The sequence below is a fragment of the Coenobita brevimanus genome, chromosome 102 (genome assembly GCF_032717465.1).
Source record: "Coenobita brevimanus isolate Jiangsu-jjx chromosome 102, ASM3271746v2, whole genome shotgun sequence".
NCBI lineage: Eukaryota > Metazoa > Arthropoda > Malacostraca > Decapoda > Coenobitidae > Coenobita > Coenobita brevimanus.
Window position 1 is genome coordinate 15,306,411 of NC_137055.1, and position 19,441 is coordinate 15,325,851.

General features: G+C 40.9%; 1 protein-coding gene across 1 annotated transcript; it reads left to right on the forward strand.

Moving 5' to 3' along the window:
• Positions 1-1,129: 1,129 nt before the first annotated feature.
• On the forward strand, positions 1,130-18,814 carry LOC145415394 (uncharacterized). The gene is made up of 6 exons (XM_080284678.1): positions 1,130-2,170; positions 4,521-4,756; positions 7,285-7,392; positions 9,963-10,161; positions 12,423-12,637; positions 18,559-18,814. Exons 1-6 carry the CDS (start codon positions 1,130-1,132, stop codon positions 18,812-18,814), a joined length of 2,055 nt encoding a protein of 684 aa, XP_080140804.1.
• Positions 18,815-19,441: the final 627 nt, after the last annotated feature.

Below are 19,441 nucleotides of genomic sequence, written 5' to 3' on the forward strand. Positions count from 1 at the left end.
GTGAGTGATAACTACTGGCAATCTTGTTATGCTCATAGGAATTACTGGAAAGAATGAAAATAGAAATTATATCATGCAAAATTATGTCTGTAAATTTCAACATGACCTATTTATGTGACGTGGCGGGAGAAATCCAGCCGGCAAACATATTCAACCATAACATGTATCGGCACCTCTTATGTCACGGTTTCTATCATTGCGGTAATTCACACACTCTATTATTCATGTATAGCAATATACTGGCTTTCAAAATGTAATTTATTTCAGATATGTAATTTTATTCGTGGTAATTTATAAAGAAATGACAAGATAATATCATAATAGGCTGATCACTTACTGACTCGGGGTGCGCCAGCCCCGAGGTGGTAACCAGTCTGACCATTAAAATTTTCGTTTAGCAGAACGCACACACACACACACACACACACACACACACACACACACACACACACACACACACACACACACACACACACACACAAATTGGAACCTAAAAAGTCTAAACGGGGTCTTAGACTTTGATCATGTATTTAATAATAAAGTCTGTGAGGCCCATTAGTTCTCTTACGTTCATACATTCACATGTCACTAATTCAGTGCTAATCCCCCCCTGTCCATGCTGAATACAGTACATGGTATGGCTGTCTCATTCAGCAATGATGTGATGGTATTGGCGGGGATGGATTTACACCTGTGCACTTGAGGCGAGAGCCGGTGTTGCATTACTCGACGTGTGTGTGTGTGAACATGGCTGAGGGGCAGTCTGATGACCGTTTATGTTGTTAAGTAAAGCCCTAATAAGGCCTCACCATTGTCAGTGCTTATTTCTAATTTGTCTTTGGTAACTACTCTGCTTGCCTGGTTTAGGTGGAGAGAATGACAATAACTGTAGGCTATTTGTTGCGGTGGATACACGTCCAGTTCGGAACTTAAAAGTTCAATTTCGATTTTCAGGCAGGTGTACCTGGAGACCTAGATATAACATAGCCTATTTCTGGTCGTATTCTTGGGGCAACTGGGGCTTAGCAAAACGTGACTTTGCATGAATGATCGTTATGCAGTCGATAGGTATTAATCTGTCTTGTTCTTTGCAGTGGGTGGATGGTCGATGCGCGTGCGAGTGTTGATGATGCGGTGGCGGCGTGGGGTACGGCGGGTGCTGGTGGGGCTGGTGCTGTTGTGTATGATGGTCAAGATACAACTGGAGCTGCGGCTGCTGGATGCCGCGGGCGGCACCGGGACGTACGCACCATGGTGGTCCAACGAGACGCTCGGACACATCAGGGTGTTCCCCAAAGACGGGCCCTTACCTAACTTACTAAAGGTTCAAGCACCATTAGCGTACACGAATGGAAGTATTTCACAGTTACATAAAAAGTTGTCTCTAAATGCAACTATGCATGCACAAGATCTAGAAGCAAAAAACAATGCAGTGATAAGTGGTGGCAAAGTACTCACTAGATCTAACGGGTCAGATATTTTTGACTCAAAACTAAATGAAGTTCAGGTAAACAAAAGTATTAAATTAACCAATAACGACGTAAGCAGAAAAATTGTACATAAAATAACAGTAAAGAAAAATTCTTCAGTATTAAATAGTTCTGTCGGAAAAACAACTAGCAAAAATAATTTATATGGCAAAGAAGCCACGCAAAGAAATTTGACGAGGAGCAGTGTCAAAAGAAACCTATTTTCTAAGCTCATCCTCTCAAAAGATGGTAAAGTAGTGAAGAGTACCAACACCGATAAGATCCAGGAAAATGACACAGGGAAGTCAAGTCAATTAGTGTCCGATAAAGGTAAGGAGTCGGATGTGTTATCTGACAAGAAGAACCAGAACATGAAGGGCAACGCTCAAAAAGAAAATACACCGAAAAACAAGAATGTTGCATCTGCTGAGGTAGAGACAAAACCATTGCAGAGAGAGGCGCTGTCTATCGCGAAAGTAAAATTTCCCGCAGGGGCCAAGCCAAAGTCCAAAGGCGGTGGCAGGAGGGCACAGTCTCAGCGCGGAGTGTCACACGAGGTGGACTCGAAGGAGGTGTCGCTGACCAAGGAGGAAATCGCCGGGATCAAGAAGCAGGTGGCGAAGGAGAACGAACGCCAAACCGTGTACAACCTGGAGCGCTACGGACCCGTGTTGAAGAATACCACCATCTTCTTAGTTCAGGTTAGGCGCTCCTAAACGAGTGAAATCTTTTATTGAGCCTATATTTGTTGCTACCAAATAGTTTTATTTAACGAAGAAGAGAATATCTCGTAATGAAAGGTTTACTAATGCAATATCCAACTCCTTATTTTATAAAAATCTTTCGTAAGATTAATAAAATCCGCAAAATTGTAATAACAATAAAAAAAAAAAATCCGGGACTCATAGGGTTATGCCCTTGAATCCGGTGATATCTCATGAGTTTATTCTTGCTACCCCCCCGAAAACATTTTTTTTTTTTTTTTTTTTTTTTTGAGCTCATGAGAGACTTCCGAACCGAATGGATTAAATAAAGTTTCATTATCTCCCTTCAGTACTAGGTGCTCTTAACCTCAATATTAGCGTCTGGCAGCGGCAAAAACAAAATATATATAATGATGTCCAATGGTTTTAGGGTTAATGACGACTATGTGCTGTGATTGATTTCAGGTAATGTAGTTAATCATCATCATCATCATCATCATCATCATCATCATCGTCATCATCATCATCATTATCGTCCCAATTCTAACATTAGGGAAGGGGAGGGGGGAGGTAAGAGCCAGAGGCAGGAACGGAAAATGTACAGGAGTACAATCACCATCAAAACAGTGCTCCGTAAAGTCGGCCACATATACATCCACTCGTCATTCAAGCCTTCAAACCTCTCCGCTCCGTCTCACTAACCGAACAAATCACACATATCTAGGCATCATAATTAATGTGTATGGGATAAAAGCGTTTACACAGATTCCCAGTTTACAAGAGGTGGTAACTATTTCATGTACATCTCCGTACATACATCATCTTTCCATTTTTATTCTTAGTCATTTCATTTGCTTCCTCAGTTTCCATTCCTAGAATATTTCATCCATTCACTTACCATGTCCATTCGCTTATTTTTTTTTTTCTTTCGACACCACCTTCTACCCTCAGACATATACTGCACTCATCACTTTGTTCGTATTCATTTTCTCTGTGTGACCATACCATCTAAGCACACCCTCTTGCACCGTCTTACCTCTAGACTTCCTTATTCCCCATCTTTCACAAATATTTTCTTTTTAATCCTCTGTAATCTATACACCCACATAAATCCTAAAACAGTCTCATTACAGTTGGTCTCACACATGATGTTTGATTCTCTTGTCATATTAGAATTTCTTATTATACTCTTTTCACCATAACTGGACCCAAATTTTCGTCCTTTTGCAGCTCATTTCACCTAGTCCAATGTCAGAAAAAGACAATGTTACGGCTCCAAACCCTCAACATAGCGTTTCTTCACGAGTAACAATAAACTCTAGTGTTAATCTAATGTTACAATTAAGCACTGAAGGCAAAGAGTTGGCAATTTTAGGCCAAATTAGAATAAAAAGAGTATAGTACTTTAATCCACTACTGCACGAACCTTCAACATATGGGACTGTGTAGGGATAGTAATACTAGCATACCGTCCATCGCCAACCGCCACAGTCACGAAGACTATAGGTTAAAAATTTTGCGTTTCCCTTGTACTTCCTTTCGAAAATGACATCCAGTGTCCCGTATGGTGGATGCTGCATGCCAGAAGGTTATTGCACATACTGACATACCGTCTTGCATTCCTCTCGAAGCTTTCTCTCTCTATATATCCCGTATTCTCCATTAAATCCTTTACTCTACTTCCTAGGGCCGTTGTACCTTTCCCTTGTGATTAAGCACCTGGACAATCTATGGTATTTGGAGGACAGCATGATGGGCATATCGGAGGCTCTATACTGCTTTTACTTTAACTTGGTCTACAGTACTACAGAATCTGTAATTCTAGATTAACACTAGAATATGATGCTAGTCACAAAGGAGAGCTGTGGAAAGTATGTATAGTCACAGTATTGTCTTCTTTTTCCTACTAATGAAATATACGAAATAAGCTGCATACGGAAGAAAATACGAACCAAGTTGGAGTAAAAACAGGCATTGTTATCTTTATCCATGACTTGTGGGTGTGAAAGGGTTATATCTGCTATGGGTGTGTGTGTGTGTGTGTGTGTGTGTGTGTGTGTGTTCGATCCCCCTCTCGTCCCTGTACACCCAGCAGTAAACAGACCTTCCTGCAGTCAATAGCCATGAATATAAGCCTTGTTTTTCTGCCCCTCTACCTCCTCCTTATTCTTATTCTTCGTCCCCATCTTCCTCCTTTTCCTGTTGTTGTTGTTGTTGTTGTTGTTGTTGTTGTTGTTCTTCTTCTTCTTCTTCTTCTTCTTCTTCTTCTTCTTCTTCTTCTTCTTCTTCTTCTTCTTCTTCTCCTCCTCCTCCTCCTCCACCTCCTCCTCTTCCTTCTATGCCTCAGGTGCACAAGCGTCTGGTCAACCTACGCTACCTGGTGGACAGCATGAAGAGCGTGAGGGGCATAGAGGAGGCCCTGGTCGTCTTCAGCCACGACTTCTGGGACCCGGCCATGAACGCCTTCGTCAGGAACATCACGGAGTTCAGGGTGATGCAGATCTTCTTCCCCTTCTCCATCCAGCTCCATCCCTTCGTCTTTCCCGGCCGTGACCCAAGAGACTGTACCTGGAATGTTAACAGGTAGGGCGGACGACGATGGTCTCTGTCTGTCTGTCTGTCTGTCTGTCTCTCTCTAATCCACCTACATCCATCGACGATTTTCCTCAGTTTTGGAAGAACCTGTAGGTGGGATGGATATTCGCCCCTTCAGTCTGTTGGCATGCTTTTTCACAAATCTTAAACAGGCTGGTACCAGATGATGTTATTCAATTTATGAAAGATTTCTTGGAGTAAAGGGGTTGATGAAGGTTATATCTAGACCTAATAGTTCGTTAAGTCGCTCGGAAATTCACGAAAAGTGTCTATAGGAAGTAGGAATAATAATAATAATAATAATAATAATAATAATAAAACTAATAATAATAATAATAATAATAATAATAATAATAATAATAATAATAATAATAAACAATAATAGTAATGATAATAACAAAAACAACAGCTTATCGTATTACAGAGGCTAAACACTGAATACGATGATTTTTTTTTTCTTTTCACGCTACCAGGTTCCTCTGATATTCAGCGAAATAAACTAATCCCAAGGTAGCTGGAATAGAATGCCAGAATTACTCTGGTCGTGAGAGCTATTGGTGACTATATAATTGTATTCCTTTTTGATAACCTCCACTTGATATCATTCAGCACCATCCCTTCACCTTGCCATGCGATATCCCAGAGAATTTACCTGGAATGTTAACAGCTGGGAAAGACACTAACAGTTACTGACGGGACTGTACTTAGCTGTTACGTGCGCGAGCGGAGGTCTGCCGGTACTGAAATCGCCTCACAATACACACTTCAGTCAGCCAGACACGCCACTCTAGGGCCTTGATGCATGAAGTGTTTGCTGTATCTTGGATTTGTTTTTGCAAGAACACGAGATATGGGACAGTTCTATACCCTCCTCTCCAACTCCGCCCTGCCAATCAAATAATTTACGACACTGTTTATCTCGTAAGATGTTTTTGCAGAAATAATCAGAGAGACATGTGAAGATTCTGCATTCTTCTTGTTCTGACGGCAAAAACAGATCACATTTACTGCAGGGAACTGACAACAGATTCGATATCTGTAAACAGGCCCTGATATCATTTAGTACCTATGGAGAGTTTGTAGACCACTTATAAACAAATGACGTGGGAATACAGATTTTTTTTCACACAGTCTCCGGGCAAAATGAGATCCGGATTATAGACTCAGGCTATACGTCCTCCCATTTAGAGCGCCCTCCTTGCACTAATTCAGATGTATGTGTGTGTGTGTGTGTGTGTGTGTGTGTGTGTGTGTGTGTGTGTGTGTGTGTGGCGGAGAGGTGTGAGACCAGTAATGAGGCGGTAATCACGTGAGGGTAAGGTCAAAATCGTTCAAGACATGTGATCGAGAGGATGAAACAAGACACAGGGTTCCTATCGCTGTACAAAGAATCTGAACCTTGGAGTGAACCCCCTGTCTTGCCTCCACCTGTCGATCACGTTTTAGGAGGCAAGTGTGTTCGTGTATTGACAGTTCACAAAGGTTCACCACATCGAACTTGCGACCGTTTTCTTCGTTGCTCTCGTGGGTTCGGAACAACTCTACCTTAGTGATTTATTCTGCATATTACTATCGTCTTGCATGTTACTCATGCAAACGGTGACCATGTAAGAACAATATAAACAGAACACAAACCAATGTTATGATGCAAACTGTAGAACAGATTGCCAAGGAACAGGTGTCACGAAGCTTCTAATAGGACTTAGATTTCTGGCGCAATATTTTACCTGTGTTAATACGCACTCCTGTATTATACTGCCACTTTTCACTGCTCACTGACAAGTAGTATTTCAATCAGCTACTGTGACACCAGTACTGTGGCATAGTTTGGTGTTCATTCGCTGTTATTTGCTAGGAGAATTATTCGTGCCAATATGAAAAATAAATGACAAAGGAAGACGCACAATAGGAACTTCTCAGGCAGACGATAATACCAACATTACGATAAGCTCACAGTGGACGCACAATAAATGTCTTTTTCTCTAGAACAATTATTGGTTTTTGTTTGTTCATTTTGTACCTTACAAACAAGGCATTTGTGGTTGCTTCAGATAATTGTGTACTAACTGACAAACCAAATGGTTTCTTCCAGCCCAGGAAAATATTATGGGTGGTAACTATATAACCAAATCGAGACCTGGTGATCTAGTGTGCTAAGGCACTCCAGTCCAATGTGACCCATAACTGATTACATGCTACGGATGGTTAGAGTTTATTACTCACATACTACCGTTCAGGAACGAGCAACTGGTCACCCTCACTTATATATTCTGTACTATTTAGTCTAGCTCTAGACCACTACATCTAGATGAGGTAATAAAGACCTGGCTGATAGCTACATGGAACAACATGATAAAATTTACTGTCTAAATGATTCCTCCATAAACTAAGCTTACTCCCATTTAAAGTACAAATGCGATAACCTTCACAGTGTACTTGTTTTTTACAAATTAAAATCATATTTATAATGCTGTTAACATTACATCATATTAATTTACTTCACTTTGGTTTTGCAGGCGTGATAAGCTAACGTGCCTCAACAAGGACTGGCCAGACAGCTACGGCCATTACCGCGAGGCAGCCTTCACGCAGATCAAGCATCACTGGTGGTGGAAGATTCACAGGTTAGGGAGCACAAGAGGTAACCAGACTAAAGGACTAAACAAAAAGTATATGAGACGCAACATGCCAAAAAAAAGTGTCAAGAAGGAGTCGTAATGAACTTATGTTTACATACCAATTAACTAGGGACACAGCCCCCCCCTCTCTAAAATATGTTTATCTATCTATCTATCTATCTATTTACACACACACACACACACACACACATCTATTTATATATATATATCTTTACATATATATATATATATATATATATATATATATATCTTTACATATATATATCTTTACATATACATACGGTTTCTATATCTATATCTCTAGCTGTCTATCTATCTATCTATCATTCATCTATCTATCTATCTCTCGATCTATCTATTAGACTTTTAGTTGATTATTGCTAGGTTTCTTTCGGCTGAAGAGACTACTTTGCTGCCAGCATAAGGAGAAATTCTAGGTATACCTACAACTAAGAAACCGTTATTTGAGAAAGTTTATGAGGTCTTTGACAGCCAGAATTTTTCACTTTAAAATTTTTTGTTAACGTAAAAAAATAATAAACACAAATATCACACAGTAAAAAAGTTAATATTCAGTAAGTCTGACTGGACTATACAGCAGCTGCAGGAGTGAAGGTATTGCACCTGACATATCTACAGATTTCGACCGAATCTTGCACAGATCTTTAATTCAAAATGGTTTATATCCCTCTGCCTGTCTTTATCTCAAGTTACTTTTCTTGTTATTTTGTACAGAAGCTGCTGCTGCAGACAGTATCTGTTTTTCTTATCCAGCCAGAAGTTGTGATGTTCACAAATTCTGTCCTTTCATCTTCCCTTTTCCTCCTCTTCATTAAGGACCTAAACGGTACAATCTAGTTCTATCCACTCAAACGCTGATGACTCTACCCCTTAATTTTCCACTCACTTCTCAGGCTATGAAAAACTTTGTTTATGACTTGTCCTTTGTTTCTAACTAGGTTAAAAATAAACATTCTTAATTTCAGTGCACCAGAAACGTTTCCTCTATTCCACAGCTCACCAAAACTCAGTACAAGTATATCCTACAGTTTTTAAAACACAACACGCTCTATCATCTCTCAGTTCTTGTGGGGGGGGGGTTCAGGACCTATCATTTAAAGATCATTTTATTTTCCTTGCACAATCAGTTTTCCTGAGATTTGGTGTGCTGGATCGACCCTATGCTTGTTTAGCTGTTTAGTTACCGACTTTGTATAGTGAACTTGTTTACCTTTGTGTAGAGTACAGCTCTCATGTGTCGAAGGTGTCACCACATATAGCTTTTGTAAACCAAGTGGAGTTAAAGGCTTTACGTATCATCAACTCCCACCCTCTTACTGTATCATTTCAACCTCAACCTTCAGTGTGCGTTATTCGCCCTCTGCTATCGCACATTCATCGGTCACTGTTGTCTCGAACAGTCTGCTTGCATCTCTCCTCCATTACGGCGGGTGTATGCTTCTCGTCTGGCAACACACTTTGGTAATATCAGGTATTCATACATGCAGCTGGTCAGTTCTGGGACTGTCTTCCTCAACCTGGTTTCCCACTGCCTATGATCTCCAGTCATTTAACCGTATTGTGCCCAAGCATCTTGAAATGAACGAATCCTGTTTTTTGGTTCCCCTTTGTTACTTTTTTGTTGTTTTTTCCCTGGACAGTACATTTTTTTGCAGGCTTACAGTCTATGCTTCGTCCTATTGTGCATTAAAAAGTACAAGAAACCATATACAAAACACAACAGAGAATAAACAGTAAATGCGTGACTGAGGGTAACAACAACGGGCATATGGCATTCCTGGAGGATCACCACCTCACGCCAGTCTCCAGCACTCACTCACATGTACTTGATTTAAGCTTTTGATTTTACTTCAGTAACTTCCATGTCAGTGTTGGAAGGAGAGCACGTGAGTGAGGGGACCTAAAACTGGCATCTCTCTCTCTCTCTCTCCTTTCTGGTCAACAAGCATCATTACAGCTCAGATATCTCAACCTTACTTTCCCTTTAGAGAGACTAAGGGTCTGCTGTTTCCCTTCTGTCCTTCTTATTAAAAAGCATCATTATCACCACCTAACCTTATTTTTCTTAAACATTAAACAGCTAATTTAATGTGCCTACCACAGTGCTGGAGGGCTTGAGTGTGATTGCAGGTAACAAAAGCGGCGGCTGCGTGTTCTTTGAGGAGGTCAACCTAACGCAGTCTAACTTAGCCGTACGTAACTTAAACCAAACCAACTCAAGGCAACCCAAACAAGCGTAACTTACAGAGTGTTCGAAGGCCTGCGTGTGACTGAGAGGACCTACAGTAGGCACATATAATCCTGGTTGAACCATTGCCTATCCTAACTAAATCTAACCCAACCTACTGTAAGTTAAACCTAACTTTACTCAGCGTAACCCAACTTAACTTACAGAGTGCTCGATGGCCTGCGTGTGGCTGAGGGTAACGATAGCGGTCACGTCGAGCTCTTGGAGGAGGATCACTATGCCTAATCCAACGTAACTTGAACAACATAATTTTACCCTAACTAAACTAACCTAACGTAACTTTCAGAGTGTTCGAGGGCCTGTGTGTGACTGAGGGTAACTACAGCGGCCACGTCGTGTTCCTGGAGGAGGACCATTACCTCGCTCCGGATCTGCTACACCTGCTCAGCCTGATGCAGCGCCTCCGTCCAGCACTGTGCAGCGACTGTCAAGTTTTGGCTCTAGGAAACTACAACAAGATGAATGCCAATGTGTATAGGAACTACGTGAGTTGCTCGTGAGGCGAGATCTGGGGTGGGGGAGAGGTTCACTGTGTGTACACTGTGGTGGCATAGAGCACGGCGGTACAGGTTGGTATGCAGGAGCAACTCTGAAGACTAAAATGCGATGCATCAACAATCAGATGATCATATTCCTGTCTTTTCTCTGTTAGACTATTGGGCACAGTTTTTACCCCGTTTTTTGCTCACCCGACGGTAAAATGAAGACCTATAGTCAACTGGTATTAATATAAGCCTTCTTTCCTGTCGCAATGAATTATTATTTTGCAGAAGGGACAAGGAAAATCTCTTGTTTTCTGCATAACAAAAAAATTGGTCACAGCAGGGGTTAATGGTAAGATTGTAAGGGAATTCGAGCCTTGGCTTCCAAAATGAGCGTGGTAACCTAACATGTTCAGTACGACGACGTCCTTATTGAATAATCTTTGTCTTTCTACACGATTACGTTTAGCTTGTAGCAAAGAGGTTAAGAACAATCTGCCTAAGACGACGATCTACAGGGGGGTTGTGATTCCAACGCAAATTATAAGTTTAAATTCATGATGAGTCATTATCAAATTCATCAAAATTTATTATTAAATCCCATTGTTCATTGAAATTATTCTGTGATAACATTCATGTAAAATGTTTACTGCATGCATATTGGTATGAAAAAATGTTGTAGTACTACAAGTAATCACTGATCTGCCGATAATGAGGGGTGGGTACGTCCCCACACCTTCCCCTAAACTGGTACCTAATCTGTACCTTATTCTGACCATTCCAATTGTTCTCAGCCTAAATGCCTGTCCTACTTTTGTCCTTCCCCTTTTCTGATTCTGGTCCCTTCTTACCCTATGTATTAACGGGTAAGATGGTGATGATGATGATGATGATGATGATGATTACGATGATGATGATGATGATGATAATGATACTCGTATGACAGCAATGTAGATGAATCCTTTCCACCCCAGGTATTAATGGCTAAGTGGATTGATTACACTAAAAGGATCGTGGCAGCGTAACAACAGAGGTCACTGCCGTTGTACAACAGGAATAAAGACAGAACAAGGATAGCTAAAATATATTCATATACTGTATTGATAACAACGTTTACAATGGAAGAGTTGAGAGGTAGGATGGGACTGGAGTGTATTGGTGTTGTGATGAGGAGAGGTAGATTGAGGTGGTTTGGACATGTGGAGAGGATGGGGGATGATAATTGGGTGAGGAAGGTGAGAAGTGTTAATATTGGGGGTGGGGTTATGAGGGGTAGACCGAGAAAGACATGGGACGAGGTCATTAAGTGTGACCTTAGGGTTAAGGGAGTGAACAGGGAGGCTGCAATGGATCGTGCAGCGTGGAGAGCCGCCATTAGGTGACCAAGGCCGACACATGCAAGCATGTTGGAGCCTTTAAAAACGAAACGAAACGAAACGAAACGTAACACAAATTAAATAGTCATCTGACATTGAAGTTCATATATTTCGTCAAGGAGACACCAAAAAATTATGCCAAAAACAACAACAGATACAACTAAGCATAGAAACTAAAGCTGTAGGAGCAAGCTTGCTTTCTCAACAACAAGAAGGTAGCTTCTCCCGTCATACACGTATCCTCTCCAAGGATTGAGAAGAGAAGGTAAGATGCTGCTGCTGCTGCTGCTGCTGATGATGATGATGATGATGATGCCTTGGAACATGATCTTCCATATTTAGCTATTGTGTCACTTGAATAGTTGCGGGGATGAAGAGGACAAAAGACCCTTCGTTCTCTTAGCGGCTGTGGTAAAATTTGATCGAAGGGGCACGTCAGCCAGTAATGTGTCCAGTTCCTGTGTGGTGGTCAGTTCACAGAAGCTACCAATAACCAAGACATGGTCAAACTTAATTCCCTAAAGTCACTGCTTCATGGGGTTAATAAACAAACAACAGTAAATGATTCATCGGAAGTGAACCGGTACAGTGACAGAAGGAAGCTTCTATCAACAACACGTAGCTTCGCGGTGCAGGGTTCGGTTTAATGGTAATTCTAATAATGATGAAAATAGGCCTTGCGTTCTAAAAGGGGACTAACCTTGCTGACTTTCATAAGTGGAATGAAGGAACAAGTGAGCGACTGATGATGATGAACAATTTACGGTACGGTGATATGCTGCTAATGTTCAAAGATGGGGAGATGTGACTAGTGAGGGACTAATTATGATGGTGATGAAGATGATGATGATGATGATGATGATGATGATGATGATGATCTTTTCCCAGGTGGAGCGAGGTGACTGGTGGGTGACAAAATACAACCTCGGCTTTGCCCTGGACGCAGCGGCCTGGAGAGTGATGAAGAAGTGCAGTGCTAGTTTCTGCCAGTTCGACGACTACAACTGGGACTGGACCATGACTAACATCGTACAGACCTGTCACAAACCCAGGCTGCCCATGTTCTCTGCCAGGCTGTCTAGGGTGCTTCATGTTGGCAGCTGGTGAGAGAGAGAGAGAGAGAGAGAGAGAGAGAGAGAGAGAGAGAGAGAGAGAGAGAGAGAGAGAGAGAGAGAGAGAGAGAGAGAGAGAGAGAGAGAGAGAGAGAGAGAGAGAGAGAGAGAGAGAGAGAGAGAGGAGAGAGAGAGAGAGAGAGAGAGAGAGAGAGAGAGAGAGAGAGAGAGAGAAAGTCTACTCCCTCACTGTAGTAGGTACTTCGGGTGCATCCCTGGTTACAGTCTAATGGGGTCACTGACCATTTTAGTTCATTATAGGGTCAACGAACTCTCATGGCACTAACTTGCCAGAATCAGCAATGTTTGGCTGATTAGGTTATCTCTTCAACCAAATATCACGTATCATTTTAACCTTTTTAGTCATTCTTACTACCATCAGGCATAAGCATAGCAGGCTCAGTTCTTTTAGGAGGGCAAGGGGAATGTTGCCCGAAATTGCTTCACTTGCCCGAATCCATATCGGGACATAAGTACTTCGGTTCTATTTTTCACCTTGCATGGTACCCATAGTCAGTTTCATGCTACTAACAATATTTCTCCCGTGTGACTGGATATGTTCCTGATGAAAAACCTAATGTTTTCTAATCGTGAATAGCCACTGGTGTCAATAAAATCGTATACAATTGCATTTTTTTCGGACATTAAGTACTTGCCTGCATAAAGATGCGTTGTTTTTGTCAATGTAGCAAGAAATTTTACAGGAGGGGGATTTCTAGCACCCTTGCCCAAAGAGGATTTTACCCCAAACTCTGCCCAAAGGCAGAGTTCCCTGCCACCCCCAGGGAGGTATCGTTGGGATTACGGGGCTTATTGCATTATAAGTGTGGTGGGCGGTGGGGTCGCCACATCCCTAAGCCTAGAAAGAGGGTGTGGTGTGTAAAGTGTGTGTAGTGTTGTGTAAATAGCTAGAGAAGAATGTATTGGAGAGCATGCTGGTCTCCTACTCTCCGTGTTAATGAAACACTGAGAAAAAATCAGGAAAGGGGGATGGACAGGAACTATGCTGATGGCCGGTGAAATGGGAGTTCCAGCTTTCCCTAACACCAGCTTACCATCACCCTCAGGAGTTCTACCTTGATCGGCTGTGCTACAGCTTCCTCCCTAAAAAATGGTAATAGGCAAAATAAAAACAAAAGAAGTCTTTGAAAGTCACGTGTGCTGACAGGAATGCAGAACACAACTATCTTGGGTGAGGTTAAATAAGTACATGTATTTTTCTGAAGAAAGTAAGGACATTAACATCACAGATCAAGTGCAGTTGCTTATGCAAATACAAGTAATAATTATCATTATGAAAATATGAAAAATAATAGCCTATAAAAGCTTTCTTCATGCCTTACCGATGATGCATATTGCCAGTTTCTTTAAATTATTGTAGCGTATTTTATATATTTCTGCATATGTGGAGCACCACAACGTGTTGAATGACGGTTTACAGCTTGTAGTGTAGGTACTGATTCAAGCATTTGTGCGAAATATGGTGAATTTCTAATTATATGAAACTGACATTAAACTCCATTAAAAATATGAATATAAATAATAATTAAACTTAGAGGTTTGCCTATGAAAACGCAACTTATTCGTTCCATTAAAAATTAAATAATAATTACCGCTATGAGCATTATAAACAAACTGAGAAGGTTGTCAACAAAAGAAACAAGCCTTTAAACTAAACTAAATACAGTAGCTCCACACTATACAAATTATGAATGTAAATCACTCTCAATTACACGAAATTGGACAAACTGGAAACTGACCAAAAAATTATGATATTTTCATTAAAAAAAAAGTCAACGCCTATAGGCAACGACCTATCACAGGAGGACCTGATAATCGATATTACATATGTGGTTTTTGAACCAAAGTTTAGTCCTTTCACATGTTTGTAATGCTCTGTAATACTCTCCAATATACTATATCACCTAATTTGATACACCTCTCCCCTCAGCGTTATATAATTAACAAACCCTAAGATTACTAAGGAATCACAATAAAGTACAGTTACTGGAGTAAGCAAAACCATGCCCAATCAGAAAATGGTATCATACATAGACAGGAAATTTGCCAATGTCAGTTTCATATAATTAGAAATTCACCATATTTCGCACAAATGCTTGAATCAGTACCTACACTACAAGCTGTAAACCGTCATTCAACACGTTGTGGTGCTCCACATATGCAGAAATATATAAAATACGCTACAATAATTTAAAGAAACTGGCAATATGCATCATCGGTAAGGCATATCGGCACCATGGGGGTCTTACCATGTCATAGCATTCCGCCCAGAGGGTATGTTGCTTGCTCAAAGCACATGTAGGGCTACCAACTCAGTGGGAACCAATATCGCTAAAACAACTCAGTGTCTCTAAAAATAAAGCCAAAGTAGCCAAAAGTCGCCGAATTAGATCTAAAATGTGCCGATTAGTGAATGAATTCACATGAGACGCAAAAAAGTCTCTGATGTACCATTAAAAAGTTTGTATTTTACTTCATAATCATTTATGGGGTCACATAATGCAATAAAACGCACCAAACGACATTAGAACAACCCAGTCAAGCCAAGTTAATATACAGGAAAATATTTGCCCAAATTTTTGGCGAGTTCTGCCCAAATATAGCTCTTGGCTGAAGACTGGGGGGGGAATTGCCCCCTCTGCCCCCCTGCTTCCCACGCCTATGCCTTCAGGCTATTTTATTTGGTTGAGATCACACTTGAACAGGGGAAGTTAGACATAGCTTTTCTTGCCCCCTTCACTACAGTACAAGAAGGAACCCCCGAAGGTTAATATAATCGCAGAGAAGCATCAAGAACTTACCAACAGAACGCCTCACATGATTATGAGGGTGACACATTTCTGTTCTCACTTCCATCAAGCTTTTTACACCAGACGGAATTCATTTTTTCTTTGCCAGTCTATTATGAGTGAATGGTTTGATTGTTATCGCACTTTCCACGGAATATAATTAATGACATTTTCTTTCTGTTTATTAGACTACTTTGCAATTTCATATACTGCCCTGCAAGAGGCAATACTGGTGGCTTTTTTTATTTTTTTTTTTTATTTGCCTGTCTGCAACATCATGGAAAAATAATCAGATGGTGTGGCACCAAATTTCGAAGAATTGTTGAGAAGAGTGAAAAGAAAGGTGGTTAAATTTAAGCGAAAAATATTAAAGGTGACGGTAATCGCCCTCAGAGTGCTCTAGTCTTAGTAAGCTTTCCCACTGATCCTTAGTTTTTTTTTTTTTCCTAGTGAATCTTTCCCGTCTTCCTTCGGGAATGTAGACCTTCAACCCTTGTTCCTTTCGTCTCCCATGATAGTTTCATAATTTTGAATGCATTAGCCTTTGCAGTGAATAATTGCCTCACCCGGACGGAGCCCGACGAGGTATTGTTTTTCGGTAGAGTTTGTTTGTTTGTGTGTTTTTTTGTTACCTCCGCCAAGGAGGTTATGTTTTCACCCCTGTCCGTTTGTTTATTTCTTGGTTGATTGGTTTGTGAGCAAGATTACACAAAAGCTACAGGACGGATTTCCACGAAACTTGGTAGAAGAATAGGCCTTGGCCCAGAATAGACTCCATTAAATTTTGGTGCGGATCCGTATAAAGGTGCGGATCCAGGATTTTTTTCCACTTTCTTTAACATTGCGAGATAGGGCGTTTTTCGACATTTTCGTAAAATTTTCAGTGAATATTGCATGGATCTTGATGAAAAAAAATCAGGCATATTTAGGATGTTGGTATCTACGAATGTGTACAGTTTGGCGCGGATCCATATAAAATTCAGGATCTAGCGGATATAAATATGCTTTTATAGGGGGTAGTCTTTTTCCATACTGGATTAGACTTGACTGAATTAAAAGGAACTGCGTGTTGGGCCTTTGCGGAGGTATGCGCTCTACTGAATGCCATTCTAGTTTGTTTATTTGTGTCTTTGTTTGTTAGCAACATTACGGAAAAACGGCTGAATGAAATTACATGAAATTTTCAGGATATGTGGGCACTTGTCCCTGAAGAAAGTGATTAAATTTTGGAGTTAATCGAATGACCATGAAAGGCCAAACTCAAGGTCACTGATTTTCAGAGGACTATAACTTGAAAACGGTTGAAGATTGAGATATTAACTATTAGGAACATACAGGAACTCGTAAAATGGGCTTTCATTTTGCACTAAGACTTTTGACCTTGAATGACCTTGAAAGGTCAAACTCAAGGTCACGGATATTCAGGGGGCTAGGCTATAACTCGATACTGGTTGCAGGTAGAGATATTTACTTTTATCAATATATAGGAAATCCCATATGGGTTTTTAATTGGTACCTTGACCTTTGACCGTAAGTGACCTTGGAAGGTCGAACTCAATGTCATGGATATTCAGGGGGCTATACCTTGAACCTCGTTGAAGATAGATATTTACTATTACCAAATTATAGGAAGTCTCATATGGGCTTTCACTTGGCAGCATGACCTTTGACTTTGAAAGGTCAAACGCAAGATAACGGGTTTCCGGAAGGCTTGAAAACATGTGTGCCAGTACCTCAGACTTTAATTGTGCACTGACACTAAATGGCAGAAACGAGTCGGTATTTTAAACAGCAGTAAAGTAGTCTAACTGCTGTCGGAGAGGTTTGTTGTACCTGGCACCACGTATTTACAGTATATAGTCTTTCGTTTTACACCTCTCTTTCTTGTTGGTGACCGTACAATGTTATAACTGTTAGCTATAATTCTTATGGTGCTTTCAAATATTTCCGCATCAATTTTCTGTCCCTTGGATGCCGGACGCATAATATTCTGCTCATAAATTGACATTTCATTGTGTTCAGTTTTGTTCGCACAAATCAAGTCCACTGCTTGGCCTCTTCAGTCCAGTGACATATTCTTTCCTTCACTCTTGTTGGCTTGAGACGATTATATTTAACTGCGAGGAAACTTTTTGCAATAAAGAGCCAATAACTCAGTTTCATTTCAAAAATATTTGTTGCCATGAATATATCATTCATGTACACACACATACACAATGTTATTCGTATGACCAATGTTCTTACATAAAATACATAATTCATGACAATGAGGACTTCATACCTTCTGGTATATGCATACTCAGATCTTATACCTTAATATAGTGATAAGCAACAGAAGAGTGTATGTTAGTAAGAAACGATTTCCATAAACTTCCCTACTATGGAAAGCCACTCTCCAAAGTTTTCTAAAATAGTCTGGTGGCAACAAGCATAAAACGAAGGGTATGTCATCAGACTGAGGTGGTTAAAATGGCAATTATATAGTTCACAGTGTAATGATGTGTGGAGGACTTGAAATAGGGTACATGAAAGTATAGTGTTTACCCAAGAGACAATAACGAGGCTGTAGTCCATAGTCAATCCCGCAGTGTTTTGAAAGTACAGCCATGTGTAAAAGTTCGTCGACAGCTCTTTAAATCATGGTTTCCTGTTTTCCATATTTCTCATTCCATCCCAGCGACAGAGTATCTCCCTTCGCATACTTCTTTGTTGTAAGATTCAGATTGCTGTGACATAAAAATAATTTCATGTACATGTGCGGAGAGAGAGAGAGAGAGAGAGAGAGAGAGAGAGAGAGAGAGAGAGAGAGAGAGAGAGAGAGAGAGAAACTGCCACCGTTTGGGTGCACAGGAACTGATCATTTGTTGCTGATTAGTTACAGTGGGTTGAGTGGGAAATGGTGGCACCTTCCCTTAACTTACGCCCATCTGGCACTGTTCTGTCACTCTAACTCATCCACCACAAATGACCCAGTCTTGTGCGCCAGGGCTTGGGCAGTGTACCTGTTACTTTTGTCCGCACTTGTACCATCGTCCATTGCTACAGTCGGAAGAGAAATGTAGGCGAACTTTTGCTCACAGCTGCATATTTGTTTCCAAACAGCGGGACCCACGTGAAGAAGAATGGTTGTGACGTGCGGACAGAGGTGGTGTCTGCTGCAAACCGCATCTCCTCAGCCAAGAAGTGGCTCTTCCCCACCACGCTGTTCCTGCAGAATGCCAAACGCAGCTCGGGCAAGGCCAAGAAGGGCAATGGGGGCTGGGGCGACTATCGGGACCGCCAGCTGTGCCACGCCATAGCCAATGGAACGGCCATTGAGGCAACCCTGGACTCCCTACAGTTCAGAGACAGACACTGACTCACAAAGCATTACTACATATACTAGATCCAGCTGCCACTTGGAAGGTGGTGACCACCATCATTCACTCATTTCATGTAGTGCTACCTACCTCTTCTTTCACATTTATCTTTTTTGTGTGTGTGTGTCTATCATCCTCTCTTCGTATACCTCTCATCATTCCTATGACATTTTATTGCTCTTCCTTCCGCTTCAGGTGGCGCTACACTGAGTGGCAAGCCTAATGGTTTCCTGTAAGCCAGGAAACCATTTATATCGCTGGTTGGTAACCACATAACCAAATAATGGGGTGATGTGACCGACCCATACATTCTCTCCCGTGCCTCACTATGGAGAGGCACTGTCTACAGTCCTGAAAGGGAATATCGATTCACAGCACGGGTCGGCCCTGCAGGGACTGTTGCTTGCCTACAGTTAATATGTCTGCTTGGTTAGACAGACGAGGGTTATTCAACAACACTAACGGCCAGGTAGAGCTTATAGTTCCTGGTGCGATTCCTAATATATATATATATATATATATATATATATATATATATATATATATATATATATATATATATATATATATATATATATATATACAGTATATATATATATATATATATATATATATATATATATATA

What these genes read in the sequence shown, in the direction of transcription:
- LOC145415394 (XM_080284678.1), top strand. Translation starts at nt 1,130, where the DNA reads ATGCGGTGGCGGCGTGGGGTACGGCGGGTGCTGGTGGGGCTGGTGCTG. An exon ending in TGGTGGTGGAAGATTCACAG is followed by an intron (nt 7,393 to 9,962) that starts GTTAGGGAGCAC and finishes CGTAACTTTCAG; the next exon opens with AGTGTTCGAGGGCCTGTGTG. An exon ending in CCAATGTGTATAGGAACTAC is followed by an intron (nt 10,162 to 12,422) that starts GTGAGTTGCTCG and finishes ATCTTTTCCCAG; the next exon opens with GTGGAGCGAGGTGACTGGTG.